We start from the raw sequence: 17,051 nt of genomic DNA, 5'->3' as shown, positions 1-17,051 counted from the left end.
TACACTTATTTACAAACAAAATGTCTTATTGAAAGAATACAATTTTTTTTTATTTCAAAATATTTTAAAGCTTTTTAGGTCATTTGTATACCTTTCAAAGTACAATACAAAAGTTTCATATGATTTCATGGAAAATGCTTCAAAAGCTTTTAAACCTAGAAAACAAAGTCAGGAAAAAGCTGGAAGGATGGATGAATAAACATGTGAGCAAAAAAGGACGGATTGAAGGATGAATAATGAACAGATGGATGGACGGACACGGAGAGTATATGCTAACCCAATGGATTATTCGGAATTATGCATATAATTCTCTTAATTAAAACAGAATTATCTTTATCCATACTTATTAATACATGTAAAGCACTTCTAACCAGCATATTCTGGCTATATCACTGCATATAAACAGGCTGACCTCAATGCTGATATTACAGTGCAATATCAGCATTGAGGCCAGCCTGTTTATACATATAAAGATATACACCTCTTCTTATGATGCCTAAATCTTGTAAAGTGAGATTTTATCTTTCATAAAATCATATAACTGATAGAACTGATCAAAAAACGTTTTTCATAGAGAAATTTTCATGTCATTTTACATTCTGTTGTTTACCAAATCAAAAATCAGAATTTTTGATTTGATATGCTTCTGTTTATTGTTTTGTTTGTATCTCAATATTACCTTCCCCCTTTAATTAAAATAAAAATATTTTTTAACATAAGACTTACATGCCTTTGTCTTGCTGTATTTACATGGCTTCTTAGACGATAGTAAATCAGTCCATAACTCACATGAAAGCAGTTTAATTGCACTACATTAAATTCAGAGGAATCTCAGCCTGTATGAATGATTGATACTTCCCTTTTTTTATAGGTTTAAAGAGTCCAACTTGTGTAATCTTAAATAGAAATGATGTGGAGACACAGAAAACATCTGCCTTGTTTTGGTATTGAATCTTTGTTCTTTATTGTTATACACATGCCGCTATACACACAAAGACAGACGGGTACAGGATTTTACATAGAGCCAAACACCACCTACTGTGGGGTTATCCTGGATACCAGGGCAACAGTGGTCAGAACAGGAAGGCACAGTGTCAAGTTGAAATGGCACAGAAGAGGATAAAAGACAAAAGAAACAGTTAAAAGCAGCGCAAGGTGAGAATGTCTACTAATCCACATGCAAATGCAAGCCCAATTAATAAAATGCAAACATTTCATAGATGTGCTCCTTCTGGTAACACATACACAAAAGTACTCAGACATAAGTAAGTAGTAATAAATGCATAATTAATACTTGGATATCACAAAGAAAAGCAACAATTCAACTTAGGATTACTTAATGACAATAACTGTTTTTTTCCTGTTGCATGAATTTTGAAAGAGAAATCAATGGTTCTGTACATTAGCGCCCTAAAACCTGTCTGTGCAGTGGAGCGGTTGTATATTGTCGCATTTGTAAGAATGTTGCAAGAAGCAGGCAGCCATATTAATTCAAGGCACATAGATCTAAAACGCTTGATGCTACACGTACTGGACCAAGGAAACTAAAGCTGCTGCCACACCAACACGTGACTCCTTGTTTTGCAGCGACATCATAAGCTAACACTTGGGTTGCCACATAAAGACTGTACAGCTATCAGCCATATCAATGACGGGTAAGCTTGCCTTGCTATTGGCTGTTTGTTCGAGGCTTTAACTACGTCTGAATTAGCCTGTAGCTATTTAAAAAAATGTGCAATTTACCAGAATCTATTTTTGTACTTTAAACATTATATTTTATACATATATAATAAGCAAGAATAGATTTTGAAGTACACATAATTCTTAATTGTATCACATTATTTGAAAAGTAAACCAACATGCTTAGGATGAAATACAACAAAAATAACCTCATCATATTCTTTCTCTAAAAGGAATGGATGAACCATTTTGTTGGAGTGCAAAAAAAATCGATCAGAAACAGAGACAAAAAGAAAAAGTAAAGCTTTCCCGATAAATTAAATCATCTTGGATCAATAATGTTCTGTGTTTCTGATCGTTTCAAAACATTAATACAAACTGCACTTAGAGCTTATTCTCAAATTAGTGTTAGGATGGTTAGCTTGTGGTTAACTGTGCTTGAAAGCACCACCAGGACAGGCAGCGAAAATCTCTGGAATCTACATTACAAAAATCACAACTCTGTCCAAGACACACAGCTGAACACTATCTTTTCAAAGATGAAAACTGAAATATACCGGCCATTGAAAATGAGAGCAAAAACACCTTCACCTCAGCTCGGTGTTCTCCTTCGAGCCGAAGGAATGAACAATCCTTCGTAATCCTCCCATTTTCTTTAAAGCCTCATATCAACAATCATTAAAACAGAAGCTCAGAGCTGGGGGGGACGGGCTTTTCGGAGCCCCTTTGTGAAAGCGACGAAGGGACTAGATTGTTGTAGTGAGGCAGAGCCGAGTCAGAGTCAGTTGAAATGTTCATCTTCCATATGAAGGCTGCTTGTGGGACACAGGAGAGGCTGGCTGGAGCAGTTTGTGCTCTGACTTTTTAGACTTTCCGTCGAGTCTGACGAACCTGCGATGAAAGACACGGAAATGTTAAAAGCAAAATCTCCTGTTAGACTTTCAGAAGATGCAGCGAAGTACAACAAACCGGATTTAAAACATGTTTACAGCAGCAAATCTGACATAAATTTCTAGCTACAATAGACGTCAATGAATGTAATCACAGAGAACCACATTTGGTGGGAATAGGTGGGATCCCCACCCCCCGCAGCATAACCAGAAGCATAGCAGACAGGAAAGCCTACATACCATAGTTATTCCTCCATACCAATGGAGCAGGAATCAGGACCTAGAGCTGCAAAGGGGGTGAGGAGGAACACAGAGGTAGGATGGTAGGAAATAGAAGAGGAGTGTTAGGAAACATGCAGAGGTGAGAGCACACAGGTTATATGCAAAGCACATAGAGAACACAGACTCACAGTGTTTAGTTTAAGATCTAGATCTGGGGAACCAGAATAAAAAAGGTGAAGCCTTATAGAGTAAAGAGCGAGCAAGATGCAGGAGATTGTGTTTTAATGACATCACTCTGGTTTTCTTAGAAGTCCCATCAGAGTACGCGTTTGTCAAGCATATTTTAAAGGCATTTTAATGAATGAAATCACTTTTATTTCTGTGCGTCTTTCCAACAAAACATTCTCAACCAATTAATTAGAACAACAACAACAAAAATCTTCCCGCTCCACAGAAGATTTCTCACCAGGCAAAGACAGATCCCCCGCTGGGTCACTTTCTGCTTTGGTCAAGCTACAGTGCTCACTGCTGCAGTCCTGCAGGATGTCTCCTCCAGACGGCATTCTGTCGTCTGGATCACACACAGACAATTTCAAACATGCTACAACGTCTCTTTGCTGACAGCCAAATGCAGCAAAAACAGGGACAAAACTAACCATCGTCTGGAGAAAGGGATTCTGCCACATCCTCGGTGGCTGTAGCCTGGAAGAAAGGTTGACAAGAGTGGGTGTAAAGCACAGATAAAATAAATAAATAAATAATAATAATAAAAGAGGCTTATTACATCTGTGGGAGCGGGGCTGCTGGAGAGAAGTGTGTGCGGCTGCGCGTCAGACATTTCAGACAGCTTCTCTTCATCCTCCTCCTGGATGGGAGAGGATGGCGATCTCAGGGTGCTGGAAGAAAGAAGATGATAATTAGACCGAGGCCTAATGAAATAAAAAAAAAAAAAAAAACACTTTAGTTGTATGATTACACCTTCCTTTGAGGAGCGAAATCATAAAACCATTTTCTGTCTTGATCACAAGCCTAGTTTTGTGCAGGAGGACATTCGCGCAGCAGTATTACCTGTCAGGCGACTTGCTGACTTTTCCTTTCTGAAGACTTCCGTCACTTAAATGCTCCGGAGAGCTCAGCTGCCGGCTGTCCCCTCCCAGACTCCCGGAAAAGTTGATTTCGTCATACAGCGGCGCAGAAGGGATGGGGGGAGACACCGACCGCAGTCCGTTCAGCGCCTCCAGCAGGGAGATGGGTTCGAAACCAGGCGGAACCGAATCGGAGCTCTGCAACATGGTTACAGATGGTTAAAGAGGGACATCCTGGTCAAAGAATAAAAATAAAATAACAATAAATAACACCTACTGAGTGCTCATCATGGTCCATCGTTTGAGCTAGAACAGGACTGAAGGACACAGGAGACAGAGCTCCAGGTTTCTTCCTCACGGCTCTTATCTGCAGCAAGGCTCTAAAGGCTGAGTAAATGTAAAAACACTCATTATGAATTATTGGGTATTATTAAACACAAACTGATTGGTTTAGAAAGCAAAGCCTCCTACGCAGCCTGCAGATGGGACAGTTGTTGGCCTGATAGCGCAGAGTGTCTGCGCAGGAGTTGCAGAGACACAGGTGTCTGCAGGGCAGGATGAGTGTGTCTCTCAGGTCGGACAGACAGACAACACACTCGTTGCTGTTGTCGCTGTTCTCATCGTCAGATGGCTGAGAGGAAAGAAAGTAATCAAACAAAGCATAGGTTTTTCAACACCATGACTGCCGCACGCAAAATGTTTCCATAGATACCTTGGTCTCTTGGTTGTTTTTGTTCTCAATCCCGTAGATTTCCTGGAGGAGGTAGCTGACACGGTCCACCTGGACAACACCAACAGAAGAAATCTGACGGTTCTGGCTACAGAGACATCTCACAAAGTTTTTCCTGCCTTAAACATTTAAATAATTGAGTTTCTGAGAAACAGCGTTTTTGGTTTTTAATCATTTAAACTAACTTTCCAATCATATTCTAACTTATTAATGTAAAAGAATAATGTCAAACATACGATTTGCTTCTGTTTCAGAGGCTTGACGGAGAAACTGCCATCAACATGCTGTAAGACAAAAAAAGCCTTTTAGCTCGTATGAAAGCTCCATTCACTTTTCTCGTATGTATGGTTTTACACCTACTCTCTCAAAGGCTGCCAAAAGCACATGAGCATGTCCAAGACAATCTAGGAAAATAACCGAAAAAGGCGTAATTAACAGATAAAACATTTGGTGTTGATAGACTAGAACAGATTGGCTTTACAAAGCCTTGATGACCCACCGTCTCCTTCATCGACCACAGCTTGGATTACCATTGGAAACACTCCTCGGTCCAAATCAAAGTTTAGCTGCAAAGCAACATTTTGCACAGGTTAACTGAAGCAGTTGACACATTACAGAAAAGGCATCTTTATGTGAAGTGGGATTGTGTCACAAACTCCAAACCTACGTCTTCCTCTTTCCACTCGCTGAAATCTATTTTGAAGGACGGCATGGAGAACTGCTGGCTCACCCCACGCTTGTAGTGCACTGTCTCAGAGACCATGGTTGGATCTTTTGGGCTGTACCTGCACACACAACATCACCTCATAAAATGTCTTTCCAGAGTAAACACCCCTGCCCATCATGTTCAGCCCATGCTAAGACACCAATGACTTTTTTTAATGCATCTTGTTTTCAATGATTACATCAGTGTGGAAATATCAAACTGAGACTTTAATTAGTAATGTCAAAATGACACCATACATAAGAAAAACATGTGACAGTTATCTGATCTTAGGTTTCATCATAGACTTTAATGCAAACTATAATTGGCATCTTTATAAAAATTCACCATTAATAAATGTATAAATGATGTTAGGTAGAATTTGACATTATCATAGATAAATAGTCAAAACATTTTTTTCAGATTCTTGCTGTTAGTTTTAGACAATGTTATGTGAATTAAAAGTTATACGATGTAAGTCCTACATAGCCATCCCGTTGGAGAACTCCTCAAACGCCTGGCAGTAGAGCGTTATGGCAACCCTGGCATCAGCATCAAAGGTAAACTCCACACCGTACTGGACCTTGGGTTTCCCGCCATCCTCCACCGAAGTGTCTGAGTCGTCTTTGTACCTAAACACGAGTGGTTTGACGGTCATTAACAGAAAATCTGTGCCCTGAAACTTTCTCATGTTGGGATTCTTATAATCCCTACCTCACTAAACGGAGAGAGTCCTTCCGTATGTTAACCAGACTCCTCAAGGTTTTCACTGGTTCATGGGGTGCAGGTGTCACATATGGAAACTAGAAAAATAACCACCAAATGAATGTTTAAATCGAATTACTGAGAACTACTAAAGTCTTATAAAGACACAATCCTGAAATCAGATTTAAACAAATGTGAGATTTTACCTGCACTGGCCTATTTCCAAGAAAATTCAGGTCCATGTTTTCCCCAAAGAGGTATCCCTCTGGATGTGGAGTATCAAACTTCTCTCCTCCCATGAAGAAATGGCTGGCAAAGTAATTCCCTGGAGAAGAAATAGAAAAACTGAGAACTAAATTATTTCCAATATGACATGAAAGCATTGTTCTTAACAGGTATCATAAATTCTGATAGTTACTGCACAGGCGGAGGTTCAGTAAAGAGGACAATATTTAACTTTGTCGCACCTGTACACAGAACAGCTTTTTAAAACGACAGCTTAATAAAGAAAATAAAAATGTTATACAATTGTAAGAAGTTTGTTAAATGTAACATTAAAATACTGAGTCCCATTGGTTTTAACAGGATCATTTTTCATTTCCTTAATTGTTTTAGGTCACGTAATGACACATATAACAATAAATATAACCATTACAACGTGATCTGACGGCTTCACTGAAAGCAAGGTGGTTTTTAACACCTCGGTCATTTATTATCAACACGTGATATTGTGTCGGAAAACATTAACTTGTTTCCAGGATGACACGTCCAATATATAAAAAAAACTATCGTTATGTATCTATGTAGCTGATATAGCTGAGAATCAACCGTGTATAAGACGCTACGAAACCGAGGGGTCAGAAAACGTATCCATTTCCCCACAGGTTCTTTACCAAAAATAAAAAAAGTCGTGTTTACTAGAGAGAAACTGCAAATCAGTTACCAGATTTCGGGGGAAATCGATAGGCCGAATTTGCCTGGATGTCGATGTCTTCAACGCCAGCAATCCTACGACTCAGGATGGAACCCATCTTCCTCTTAGCTACAGTTAGCTGCTAGCTAACGACACGACGGCAGCTCGGAAGATTAGCTATGATTCGAGCCAAGACAGGCGTCCAGACGAATAAAACATCCACCAAAAGGAAAAACTGTCGTCAATTCAGCATGTTTCACGCTATGTTTTGTTGGTGACGGAGTTGAGAAAATGTAAAAAGCGAAGGGCGAGCTGTTATTGTTGCCACCGACGTAACGACGTAGTGGGCACTCGAGCTGATTGGCTGTCTGGCAGCCAGTTCAGGAAGAGAGAGCGTTCGCTTTGTTACGTGGGGGCAGCCGGTTTTCTGACTACCGTAGGACGCGTCTTCTACTATCATTTTCTACCTTCGTATTTACGAACCGAAAACTGTAGCTGTTAAAGTTAAATATTAATGAAATTAAATTAAACACAGACATCTACAAATACAGTCACTGTACACCTGAAATGATAGTGTACATTAAGCATATCCTACACCGCTATTACACAGCTTCAATGTCTCACATAATATCGCTACCAACATGCTCTATTTAGCGCACAAGTAACTAATCTTGTTTTACGGGTTCCTTTATTAAGGGCGACTGTTGACAGACAAGATATAAGAGCAACAATGAGCATCTTCATTAATTAACAGCCGTTACAGCATTGAATTCTCATTGACCTGCTTCAAAAAATATTTAGAACCTGGCACAAATAAATTATTCCACCTTGGCTCACTTCTAGTATACAAACAATTATAGCAGCACTATCCTGTCAGTGCTGCTAGTTTACTCAAACTAACAAATATTTGATATATTTCAGGTAATTAAAACCATGTTATCACATTCATGTTCCTGTTCGATATACTGTGCTCAAGAGCCAACAAATAAACTATATTACATTGACAAAATGGTTGTGAATTAATTCACAAGACAAGATGTTTAACATTGTCCCCAATGTTCAGCTTTAGCCACCAATTATTATGTCTGATGTTTAACATTCAGTGTTATTGTGGCTGTCTAATGCCATCTGCAATGTTTAACTTTATTTTCTATGTTTAGCATTTAATATCCAGAATATTTAACATTGTCCCCAATTTTTTATTTAATTAGGGATAATGCTTACCATTATGCTTAATGACATCCTTGATGTTTAACATTATTGCCAATGTTTATCGGATGTCAAAGTTCATCTCCAGAAATGTTTCTTTTTCTGTTAAACATTGGAGATAAAGTAAAACATTCCAGATACATTAAAAATACCAATAATAACGACAATTTAACCTTAAACATCAAGGACATGGTTAAGCACTGAAGGTGAAATAAAAAATTGGGGAAACATTATACATCCTTAACAACTTTAAACATTGGAGATAACGGTGAGGATAACATTGTCCCCGATGTTTAATATTGTCTCTTTTTCTATCTTCAGGATTTTCTGGTTTTATTCATTTTTATTTTAACAGATTGTGAGAACATCCATGGAAAGAAATCAAAATAGTCACATAATTCTCAGGACTGGGAATTATGTGTTCTGAGAAAAAGATATGTGTGAAGCCAACAGGCAACTGATGGTTCACAACTCCTCAGTCAGTTCAATGTCTCAATAAAGCCTGGTGACCTGCCAAGCTGTTAAAACACTGGAAGAAACGGACTTCTGTCTATAGCTCTGGTTGTAAGCAAGAACCCTGAACCCTGTCTATATTGCCATCTCTAAATAAGAACATTCTGTGTTTATATTTCTAAGCGATCTTTGGGCTCCTCTTAGGGTCCCACAGCTAGGACCCATTTGGCCCGACAGACCCGAGTCAAATAGAGGCATGAGGCCTCTGACAGTTCCTAGGATATCTGGGAGACTCAAACACAGGTAGATCTTATTTACATGACGGTTCCATTTCAAGATTACTTATTTTAGATTTGTAATAGCCGATTTGATATTGCGGTTCTCATGGAATACCACTAGAGGGCTCTAACGCTGGTCTCTCTCTGCCTAGAATCTTCTGGCAAACACTGTTAATCGCAAATAATAATTTGAATTTTTTGTATTAAAGCTTATGTTTTATGTATTCGATTTATAATAAAAAATGAACTATAATAATAAATGTCAAAGTTTTGACGTTAAAAATTGGAGTTCTATACAACATATATTTTTTAGACAATTAGAAATTTTACATTTCTCAATTTTATGACGTTTAGCAGTCAACTATAACATGTACAAATACAAAAGGGACATCTGCACCAAATATTACATATAAATCACTTATCTAATTGGATTTTATAGATACAATTCTCTATGTTTTTCTTAATATTTCAGGCAGAGGTGATTTTTTTCGATTCTTTTTAGTAAATTGTTAATGTTAAGTATTGCACGGTATAACTCTACCTTTTAAATTGTGATGCCTCAGATTAAATTCCTCATTTTAAACACTGTTGAACTGCCTCAGTTTAGGCAAGAGAACAAATGATAAACTTTTTTTCACTACTCTGTTTTCTTTCTTCTAGACCGCAGTAAAAAACAAATCCTCATATTTTGCAACGGTTTTGAAGAATGCAAGGAAAATGCCTTATTTGCCTTTTTGACAGGGCATCAAAATACGCCGAAACACCGATGGACATCATGATTAATGACGTCAGTGTAAATCCGTCTCAGCGGATGTCGAAGCAGCCCGACGTCAAACAACTTCAGCTACAACACGGTTCGGTGCTGTTCTTCCTAGAATAAGGTAATGACCCTTCCAACTTGTTCCTATCTCCTTGTGTGCAGCGAACGAAGAAAACAATTGTCCCTACTTGTTTTACAAGTCAGTTTTTACTCTCACGTCTTTGGCGTTTAGTTTCTATATCCAGAATGGCGACGCTAGCTAGCCTTGTAGCTAATGACAGCTAGCTTTCAACGATTGGGTTCACAGTTAAAACGCAGCGACGTCTTGAAGTCGCCTTAGCGGCTGACCACTAACACGCCTCGTCAGTCCTTCCCAAGTCGTATGAAGGAACCTCAAATAAACATGTTTTTAACCAGACGTTTAGCCTCTGAAAGCGACGTTCCTGTTAGCTAGCACGTATGTCAACTGACAAAGATGTAGCCAAATTGTTTTGACTAAATTATCCACCTTAATGTTAAATTAATGCGAACTTCCGCTTACATATATTATGTAACTAAGTTATTCACGGTGTTGAAAGTAGCTTTGACACGGATTATCTCCGAACAGCCTACATTTAGATTTTACAATACTATTTAGTTTTTTTTTGTTGAAACTAATAAAAGTCTTGCTAAGTAAAGTATTATACAAACATTTATTTTTAATAACATAAATATTTATTTTTAATAAAATACGCATATCATTTAGTTACGAAGTTAAAGGTAATGGTGGAAACATTCCGAAATAAACATTAACAACTTTGTCAAATTGGATTATTTTTATATGGATTCTGACGTTTGAGGGCAGTTCAACAGATGTGTTGTCCTCCAACCTTAAGTGTATGAACAGTAGCATATAATCCTTCTGTAACTGTTACTTTATAGCATGAAATTTGCACTCATGTTAAATATTTAGTTTAACAGTTTTCAATTTGCATTAATTTATCCATAATATTTATTTTATTTTACATGTAAAAGGCAAACAGAACTTGCCAGTGAATTGGGACAGAGTTTCTTGCACACATGTACTGCCAGACATCACAAACATCAATTTGGAGAAAATTTTAGTTTAATAAATAAATAAAATAAAAGATAAATCATAAAAATGATCAATTTACTGAGAGATTATTATTTGTGACTTCTTCAATTAAGAAGAACAATTTGTGACATGACTACACTTAACCCCCCATATATTATTTAGCTTGAGAGAGACAGGTACTTTCTGGTGAAACTTGAGATAAAAGATTTCATGTTTTATTCCTCAGCAGTAAACCCGACCCACACAGCTTTGATTGCGTCAACATATCCGAGCCATCTGTGAGCCTAGATCTCCAACCAGTATGTCCAGTGACCCTCCCCCTCCGTACCCCGGAGGTCCCAGTGCCCCCCTCATTGAGGAAAAGAATGGACAACCTGGTAATGAAGGGAAACTTGCAAGGGTGTGCTGAATGTTGATGAGTTCTTTAGTTTTCTGTGTGAAATAATAAGTTCAAGTGAGTGATCCTTTATTTTGCTCTGTTTTGAATATACACAAAGAATGTCTAAACATTGGTTGTCATAAGGATTTAGTATTAAGTTTCAATTCTTTGTAATATAAAATGTCTTTCAATAGTTCTCTGATCTCTGTGATGTATCCACTTGACTTTTGTTGATCAGATCATTTTATTTTGTATGTTTTAGAAACAGTAAGAACTACTCAGCCACAAGGACAGCCCCTACTTCCAGATTATGGCCCTCCCCCCTATGAAGGTCCACACCCAGGCTTCCTACCGCCACATGTTCCAGGAGAAGGACCCATGCCCATGCCTATGCCAATGCCTCCACCAGTGCAAGGTGCCACATTTTGTCCTGAAATATCAATAAACTTCTTGTTTCTGCGCCTTTTAATTGTTCAGACTAGCACTAGACTCCCCTGGAAATTCTGTGACTACAGATATTTAGTGTCTTTGAAGTATGTCAGAATCCATTCCCGTTTAGCTGTGACTTCAGTTTTATTTCACTGGCACAATCAGTTGTGTAACCACAGCATTTCACACAACTCACAAATTCATCATATTCCTGCTTTAACTTAATTTTTGTATTTTTTTGTTTGCTTGCTTGTTTTGTTTTTGTGTTTTCCATGATCCTTCCAATCTGTTTTTTTTATGTTAATACTTTTATTCCTGAATGCAATCTTTGCAGGTATGGTCTACCCACCACCTCCAGGTCACTTTGCTCATCCAATGCCTCCACCAATGCAAGGTGCAGCAGCCTTTCTGCTAATATCAGTAAATACTGATCATCATACTGTCCTTGTGTGTATTTGGGTGAAACACTGTCAGTGGAGGTGTTAACTTTTTTTGGCTCAGCCTTTAAAAATCATCAGTGGTTATCTATTTTGCCATTTTTATTTTGAAACCCTGTACAGTTTCTTTGTGTATATTTTTCTGCTGGTGTTGTCACTGGAACTCAAATTAATTTTATTCACACATTAATGTGTAACCACATCACCCAAAACCATCATCAAATTCTATCCCTTAATATAATTTCTATTTCCTCTACAAGGTTAGACCATTCCAAACCGTTTTTTTTTTTTTTTTTAACGCTTTAATCGATTCTTTTTCTGCAGGTGGGCCATACCCACCGCCACCAGGTCACTTCGGTCAGCCAGTTCCGGGACAAATGGGTCCGGGTCCCAGTCACTTTGTCCACATGGGAAGTCACACAGCGACCGTCCTGGCTCCACCGGGTGCAGCCACCACTGTGACGGTACTGCAGGGCGAAATGTTCCAGACGTCGCCAGTGCAGACCGTGTGTCCGCACTGTCAACAGGCCATCATCACCCGCATCTCTCACGATGTCGGGCTCATGAACACACTCTTCTGCCTCTTCTGCTTCTTTGTAGGGTAAGTTCAAAGTGTTAAGCATTGTATGAAAGAGTTATTATATTGATAACCCGTCTCAGCCATAATTTAAAAGTAAAGTTTAATCTTGAGTACCGTATTTTCCGGACTATAAGTCGCTCCGGAATATAAGTCGCAGCAGCCATAAAATGCATAATAAAGAAGAAAAATACATATATAAGTCGCACCGGAGTATAAGTCACATTTTTGAGGGAAATTTATTTGATAAAATCCAACACCAAGAACAGACATGTCATCTTGAAAGGCAATAAAAATAGAATAGAGGCAACAACAGGCTGAATAATTGTACGGTATGCTAACATTACATGATGCATGAACAACGAACTGAGAACGTGCCTGGTATGTTAACATAACACATTAAGGGTTATTCAGATAACTATAACATAAATAACATGCGAACAAGTTTACCAAGCCTTCCGTGTCACTTCAAATCACTAAACGCAATAAAATCTTCATCCTCAGTGTCGCTTGTAAACAACTCTGCCAACTCCGAAAGTAGAATAACACAAGTAGAATAACACGTTATTTTTAGTGTGAAAATAACATGTGATATGATATAATGATTTGGTAATTTCCACACATAAGTCGCTCCGGAATATAAGTCGCACCCCCGGCCAAACTATGAAAAAAAACTGCGACTTATAGTCTGGAAAATACGGTAGTAACTTTTGGTCAGCAGAAGAGGCACTTTAGACATATTAACAGATTCGACCCTCTACAATTGCTCAAACTCATATGAGAAATGTGATCATATTTACAGAGGGGGAAAAAATGAAAGTGGCGGCTTTCAAACAAAATATTTAGTTTGCAAACTTTTCATCTGTTGTGCAGATGTGGAGCATATTTCTGCAATCTTCCATTTGGCTCCTTACAATTACATCAGAAGCTCTCTTCCTACTCTTTTCTTGGAATCTCTAAAAATGTGGATTCTTAATTTTTTTACTGAACTGAAATATCCTCTTCATTTCAGTCATGAATGGGGATCCTGATTAAGCTCGTCTGCAGTTGTTTGATTTTGTTGCATTTTTTTCTTCTTCTTTGCTCCCAGGTGTGACCTCGGCTGCTGCTTGATTCCCTGTCTGATTGATGACCTCAAGGATGTGACACACACCTGTCCTAACTGTAAGGGCTACATATACACATACAAGCGCATCTGCTAACCACCGACGGTGTTTCGTCACAGAGCCATGTATGTGCACACACGTAAAACTCTCAGCTCCCTCTGCTGGTAGTGACAGCAGCCTCCACCCTTTACCCCATTTTTGCATAGTGTTGTCCCCTTCTTATGGTAAATACATTTGTCTCATAAACCCACAGGATAATTGCTGTACATATCTTCCACATTCTTCTAAAATGTTTAAACAAGGATTTAAAATGTATAAAACCTCTGAACCGATGAAGGACATTAAAAGAACCAGGAACTAAAAAGCTGCAGTTGCAGACAGCCTACAGACATTTATCTTATGCATGTGAAGGAGAAGAAAAAATAAATCAAGTTAGCCTCATTTAGAAAAACTGTGAAATTGCTTATAATATTTGAATTCTTATGTTAATGTTACTCATACTGTGGTTAGTTTTTTTTTTTGTTTGGTCATCTTAAAATAACAATTCCCAACATTTATGTAAACTAACCCAATTTTGTCTGTGTATCATATTTTCCTCATGTATATATATTTTTTGTTTCCACTGGTTTAATGAGACCCAATTTCAAATTTAAACTGATATTTATATTACATGCTGTATTTATTTTTGTTCAGTCACTCAATGTTCAGTGACTTGCTGCTTTTCTGTTACTAGCTCTCTGCCCATTTTGTGTTTGAATAAACTTAACATTTGCACTTTATTTTAAAATACATTGCTAACCCCTTTGTTGTGAAAATGTAAAGAAAAACATCATTGGGCTTTTAATTGTATGAATCTGACTGTATGTGCACTAATTGAAATCATGTTGAAGATGGCAGATATGTTTTTGTCACTGATATTAGAAAAACTGCATGACATCTTAACAAATGACTTCACTTTGGCAGGATGCACTTCCACAGATTGTAGATTCAAACTAATCTAAAATAGGACATTTTAAGAATATAGTTGAGCAAATTCAACAATGGCCCATGTTCTTTAAGACTAGATGCTTTGCTCAGATGCATGTTAGATGACATACTTTTAAGCTTCAATTAAGGTTAAAAATATTGCAAATCAACTTCCACTGAATTGTCTGCTGCTAGTAAATGATCAGTGTACCATCACTGCATGGCTAATCCTTTGTTCACTAATGCCTATCAAGAGTTAATCTGATTGATTTTTACTTTAAAAAATAATTCTGGTGATTAGCTCCCTGACTAAATGTGCAACTGACTTTTTCTGTTTTGACTGACAAATCAGTGTAAAACCTTTGAGCTGAAGGACTGCAGCAAAATGTTCTTATTGTGAAAACTGCATTGCTATGATGTCTGTGATAATGTACAACAATGTCAGACAGTTTACTTAACTGTTGTACACAGGTAATATTTTATCAATAAAAGTCATGAAGAAATATCTTGAAGATACATGATGTCTGACAAGTGACTGTTGCATAAATTACATTTATTTTTGTGGAAAGGTTATTTTTCAAAAGACAATGCAGAATCTGAAAATAATTTTTACTTTTTACAATATACAACCATCAATCTCTCCATCTATGTCCACACTGTGCATTGCAGCATTTGTAGAAAGTTGTCATCGGCTCATCTGCTGATCTGGTCTGGATCTGCATGAAATAAGCCCGGGGATGCTCACACTTCGGACATTTTTCTGTGCAGAAACACAAATGCAAATTATTAGCCTAGAATAAGACTTTAAGTCATAAACATCACATTTTTCCTAATTTCCACACATTAGTCAGCATGGCCGATAACCTAAAATAAACATAAGTGAAAAGTGTATAATGTTTTGATCTAAATGTTTTCCATGTAAATGAAATTTAAACATTCCCCCAAAAACGCTCCACACTTTATCTTTAAAGCACCACTTTCATATTCATAGAAAAGATTAAAATTTAAGCCCTGCATTTTGATATCCAACTGAGAATCCAGGAGACACGTCGTTGAGTGTCACAAATAGCAGAAAGGTAAAAACGCTCAATTCTCGTTTCATTCATCCAACTACCAACAGAGCTGGAGGATGATCACCAGGGCAACAGACTCTTGTGTGCTGCTTACTTAATGCAGTTTGTAATTGGGGAAAAAATATCAGATTCAATATTTTGTATAGTGACCTCAGACTGAACTGTCATGTCATATTTTACCTGACTATCATCAAGATGAAGATACTGCAGTTTTGTGTCATAGTAGTTAAATGAGTACAGCCATTGTAAATAATGTACAGCAACAAGCAGACACCGTTTATATTAGCCATAACTTTGAACTTCAGTTCTGAGCACAACCACAAAAGAGCTGATAAACAACATGTAGAGCCTGTATTTACTTAATCAATGTGGAGACACCAGCACATACAGGTCATTCCACGGTTGTTGACCAAGTGGTGTTCAAAGTCAATTCTCAAGCAATTTTTAGATGTTTTTCCTGGTCTGAAACACTTTAACCAAATGCTTCATAACCAGACCCAAGCATTACTTGACATACAAAAGTTGTGATTCGAGCATTAAAGTAAGAATTTAATGCTTGATTTTCACTGGGGGTAAAAGTAAATCAGCACAGGAACATTTCTTCAGTGACCAAATGTGAGTCGAAGCAGGTCTGTAAACTTGATGGGTGTGAAACACCTGAGAACTGTAAACACCATCATATCTACTAGTTTCAGTGTTTCCCCAACACTGCTCTGCATGTTCAGGTGTTTTTCGCCTGAAACATGCATCTGATTTCACTTGATGGCTGATTAACAGGCTTTTTCTGTACTGCAATTATGTAAATAAGGTGTGTTACAGCAAAGAACCATCTAACATGCGGATCTAAGTGTTGTTTTGGTAAAGATCATTCACATGAAACACGCAGCTGATGTAATGTCTCAAATATATATATTCTTTTTGAGACGAAGAGCGGCATTAGTCACCTGCAGTTGAATCCACGTTCTCCCACGCTGCAGCGCCACCAAGGACATCATCGACCTCTTTTAGCTTGGGATACTTTCTGTTATTTACCTGCGAAGGTACAAAGGGGTTGGCATTTAACTCGTAGAATATCGTAAAACGAGAAGAAACGGTAACACCAGTTCATGCGCGTTGAAGCGTTTTACGTTACCTTTCTGGTGATGTTGTGTACATATGGACAAGTGTTACAAGCGAATCTCATACATCTTTGTCCTTCTTCGACGATTAAAACATTCCCACATGTGGGGCAAAACAGTAGCATGCTGACAAGACACTAAAGAAGTTTAAAGAGAAATTAAGTCGCTTTAGACCACTTGGTGCAACCGGTCTGTTGCTTTTCATAGCGGAAGTGCAACAGATAAAACCCGTCGATAGGAAACACGAAGAAAGCGTTGTCCTG

The 17,051-nt window shown here is 37.9% G+C and overlaps 3 protein-coding genes across 6 annotated transcripts; 1 reads left to right on the top strand and 2 right to left on the bottom strand.

Annotated features, from left to right (window-relative positions):
* Positions 1–936: 936 nt before the first annotated feature.
* On the bottom strand, positions 937–7,281 carry mgrn1b (mahogunin, ring finger 1b). Of its 2 annotated transcripts, XM_055021532.1 has the most exons (17): positions 6,959–7,281; positions 6,222–6,340; positions 6,025–6,113; positions 5,796–5,942; positions 5,275–5,392; positions 5,107–5,173; positions 4,968–5,011; positions 4,844–4,891; positions 4,590–4,658; positions 4,349–4,508; positions 4,155–4,264; positions 3,861–4,075; positions 3,577–3,688; positions 3,449–3,494; positions 3,259–3,363; positions 2,811–2,856; positions 2,459–2,571 (listed from the first exon to the last, which is right to left on the bottom strand). In XM_055021532.1, the coding sequence occupies exons 1-16, from the start codon at positions 7,044–7,046 to the stop codon at positions 2,816–2,818; spliced, it is 1,578 nt and encodes a 525-aa protein (XP_054877507.1). In that variant the 5' UTR covers positions 7,047–7,281; the 3' UTR covers positions 2,459–2,571; positions 2,811–2,815. The 2 variants fall into 2 exon arrangements, with proteins under 2 accessions (XP_054877506.1, XP_054877507.1); XM_055021531.1 differs by lacking the exon at positions 2,811–2,856 and having other exon boundaries at positions 937–2,571.
* A 2,362-nt stretch (positions 7,282–9,643) lies between these two features.
* cdip1 (cell death-inducing p53 target 1) lies at positions 9,644–15,100 on the top strand. Of its 3 annotated transcripts, none has more exons than XM_055021551.1 (6): positions 9,644–9,749; positions 10,933–11,080; positions 11,345–11,497; positions 11,846–11,905; positions 12,273–12,549; positions 13,616–15,100. In XM_055021551.1, exons 2-6 carry the CDS (start codon positions 11,005–11,007, stop codon positions 13,725–13,727), a joined length of 678 nt encoding a protein of 225 aa, XP_054877526.1. In that variant the 5' UTR covers positions 9,644–9,749; positions 10,933–11,004; the 3' UTR covers positions 13,728–15,100. The 3 variants fall into 3 exon arrangements, with proteins under 3 accessions (XP_054877526.1, XP_054877525.1, XP_054877527.1); XM_055021550.1 differs by having other exon boundaries at positions 9,647–9,749; positions 10,930–11,080; XM_055021552.1 differs by lacking the exon at positions 11,846–11,905 and having other exon boundaries at positions 9,647–9,749; positions 10,930–11,080.
* A 33-nt stretch (positions 15,101–15,133) lies between these two features.
* polr3k (polymerase (RNA) III (DNA directed) polypeptide K) lies at positions 15,134–16,990 on the bottom strand. The gene is made up of 3 exons (XM_055021553.1): positions 16,803–16,990; positions 16,615–16,702; positions 15,134–15,357 (listed from the first exon to the last, which is right to left on the bottom strand). The coding sequence occupies exons 1-3, from the start codon at positions 16,911–16,913 to the stop codon at positions 15,230–15,232; spliced, it is 327 nt and encodes a 108-aa protein (XP_054877528.1). The 5' UTR covers positions 16,914–16,990; the 3' UTR covers positions 15,134–15,229.
* Between the last annotated feature and the right edge of the window lie 61 nt (positions 16,991–17,051).

This window comes from Poeciliopsis prolifica, unplaced genomic scaffold, assembly GCF_027474105.1.
Source record: "Poeciliopsis prolifica strain line A6 unplaced genomic scaffold, Auburn_PproV2 SCAFFOLD077, whole genome shotgun sequence".
Lineage (NCBI taxonomy): Eukaryota > Metazoa > Chordata > Actinopteri > Cyprinodontiformes > Poeciliidae > Poeciliopsis > Poeciliopsis prolifica.
The sequence above is the reverse complement of the archived record's forward strand: the minus strand, read 5'-3'. Positions and strand labels throughout refer to the sequence as shown.

Bases quoted from the DNA above. Each gene is read 5' to 3' on its own strand.
- mgrn1b (XM_055021531.1), bottom strand. From the start codon at position 7,046: ATGGGTTCCATCCTGAGTCGTAGGATTGCTGGCGTTGAAGACATCGAC. The intron at 5,174-5,274 runs GTAGGTTTGGAG...GTTGCTTTGCAG, and splicing joins GCGAGTGGAAAGAGGAAGAC to CTAAACTTTGATTTGGACCG. The intron at 4,509-4,589 runs GTATCTATGGAA...CTTTCCTCTCAG, and splicing joins AAAACAACCAAGAGACCAAG to CCATCTGACGATGAGAACAG.
- cdip1 (XM_055021551.1), top strand. From the start codon at position 11,005: ATGTCCAGTGACCCTCCCCCTCCGTACCCCGGAGGTCCCAGTGCCCCC. The intron at 11,081-11,344 runs GTAATGAAGGGA...TGTATGTTTTAG, and splicing joins GGAAAAGAATGGACAACCTG to AAACAGTAAGAACTACTCAG. The intron at 11,906-12,272 runs GTGCAGCAGCCT...CTTTTTCTGCAG, and splicing joins AATGCCTCCACCAATGCAAG to GTGGGCCATACCCACCGCCA.
- polr3k (XM_055021553.1), bottom strand. From the start codon at position 16,913: ATGCTACTGTTTTGCCCCACATGTGGGAATGTTTTAATCGTCGAAGAA. The intron at 16,703-16,802 runs GTAACGTAAAAC...GTACCTTCGCAG, and splicing joins TACACAACATCACCAGAAAG to GTAAATAACAGAAAGTATCC. The intron at 15,358-16,614 runs GTGACTAATGCC...GTTTCTGCACAG, and splicing joins GAACGTGGATTCAACTGCAG to AAAAATGTCCGAAGTGTGAG.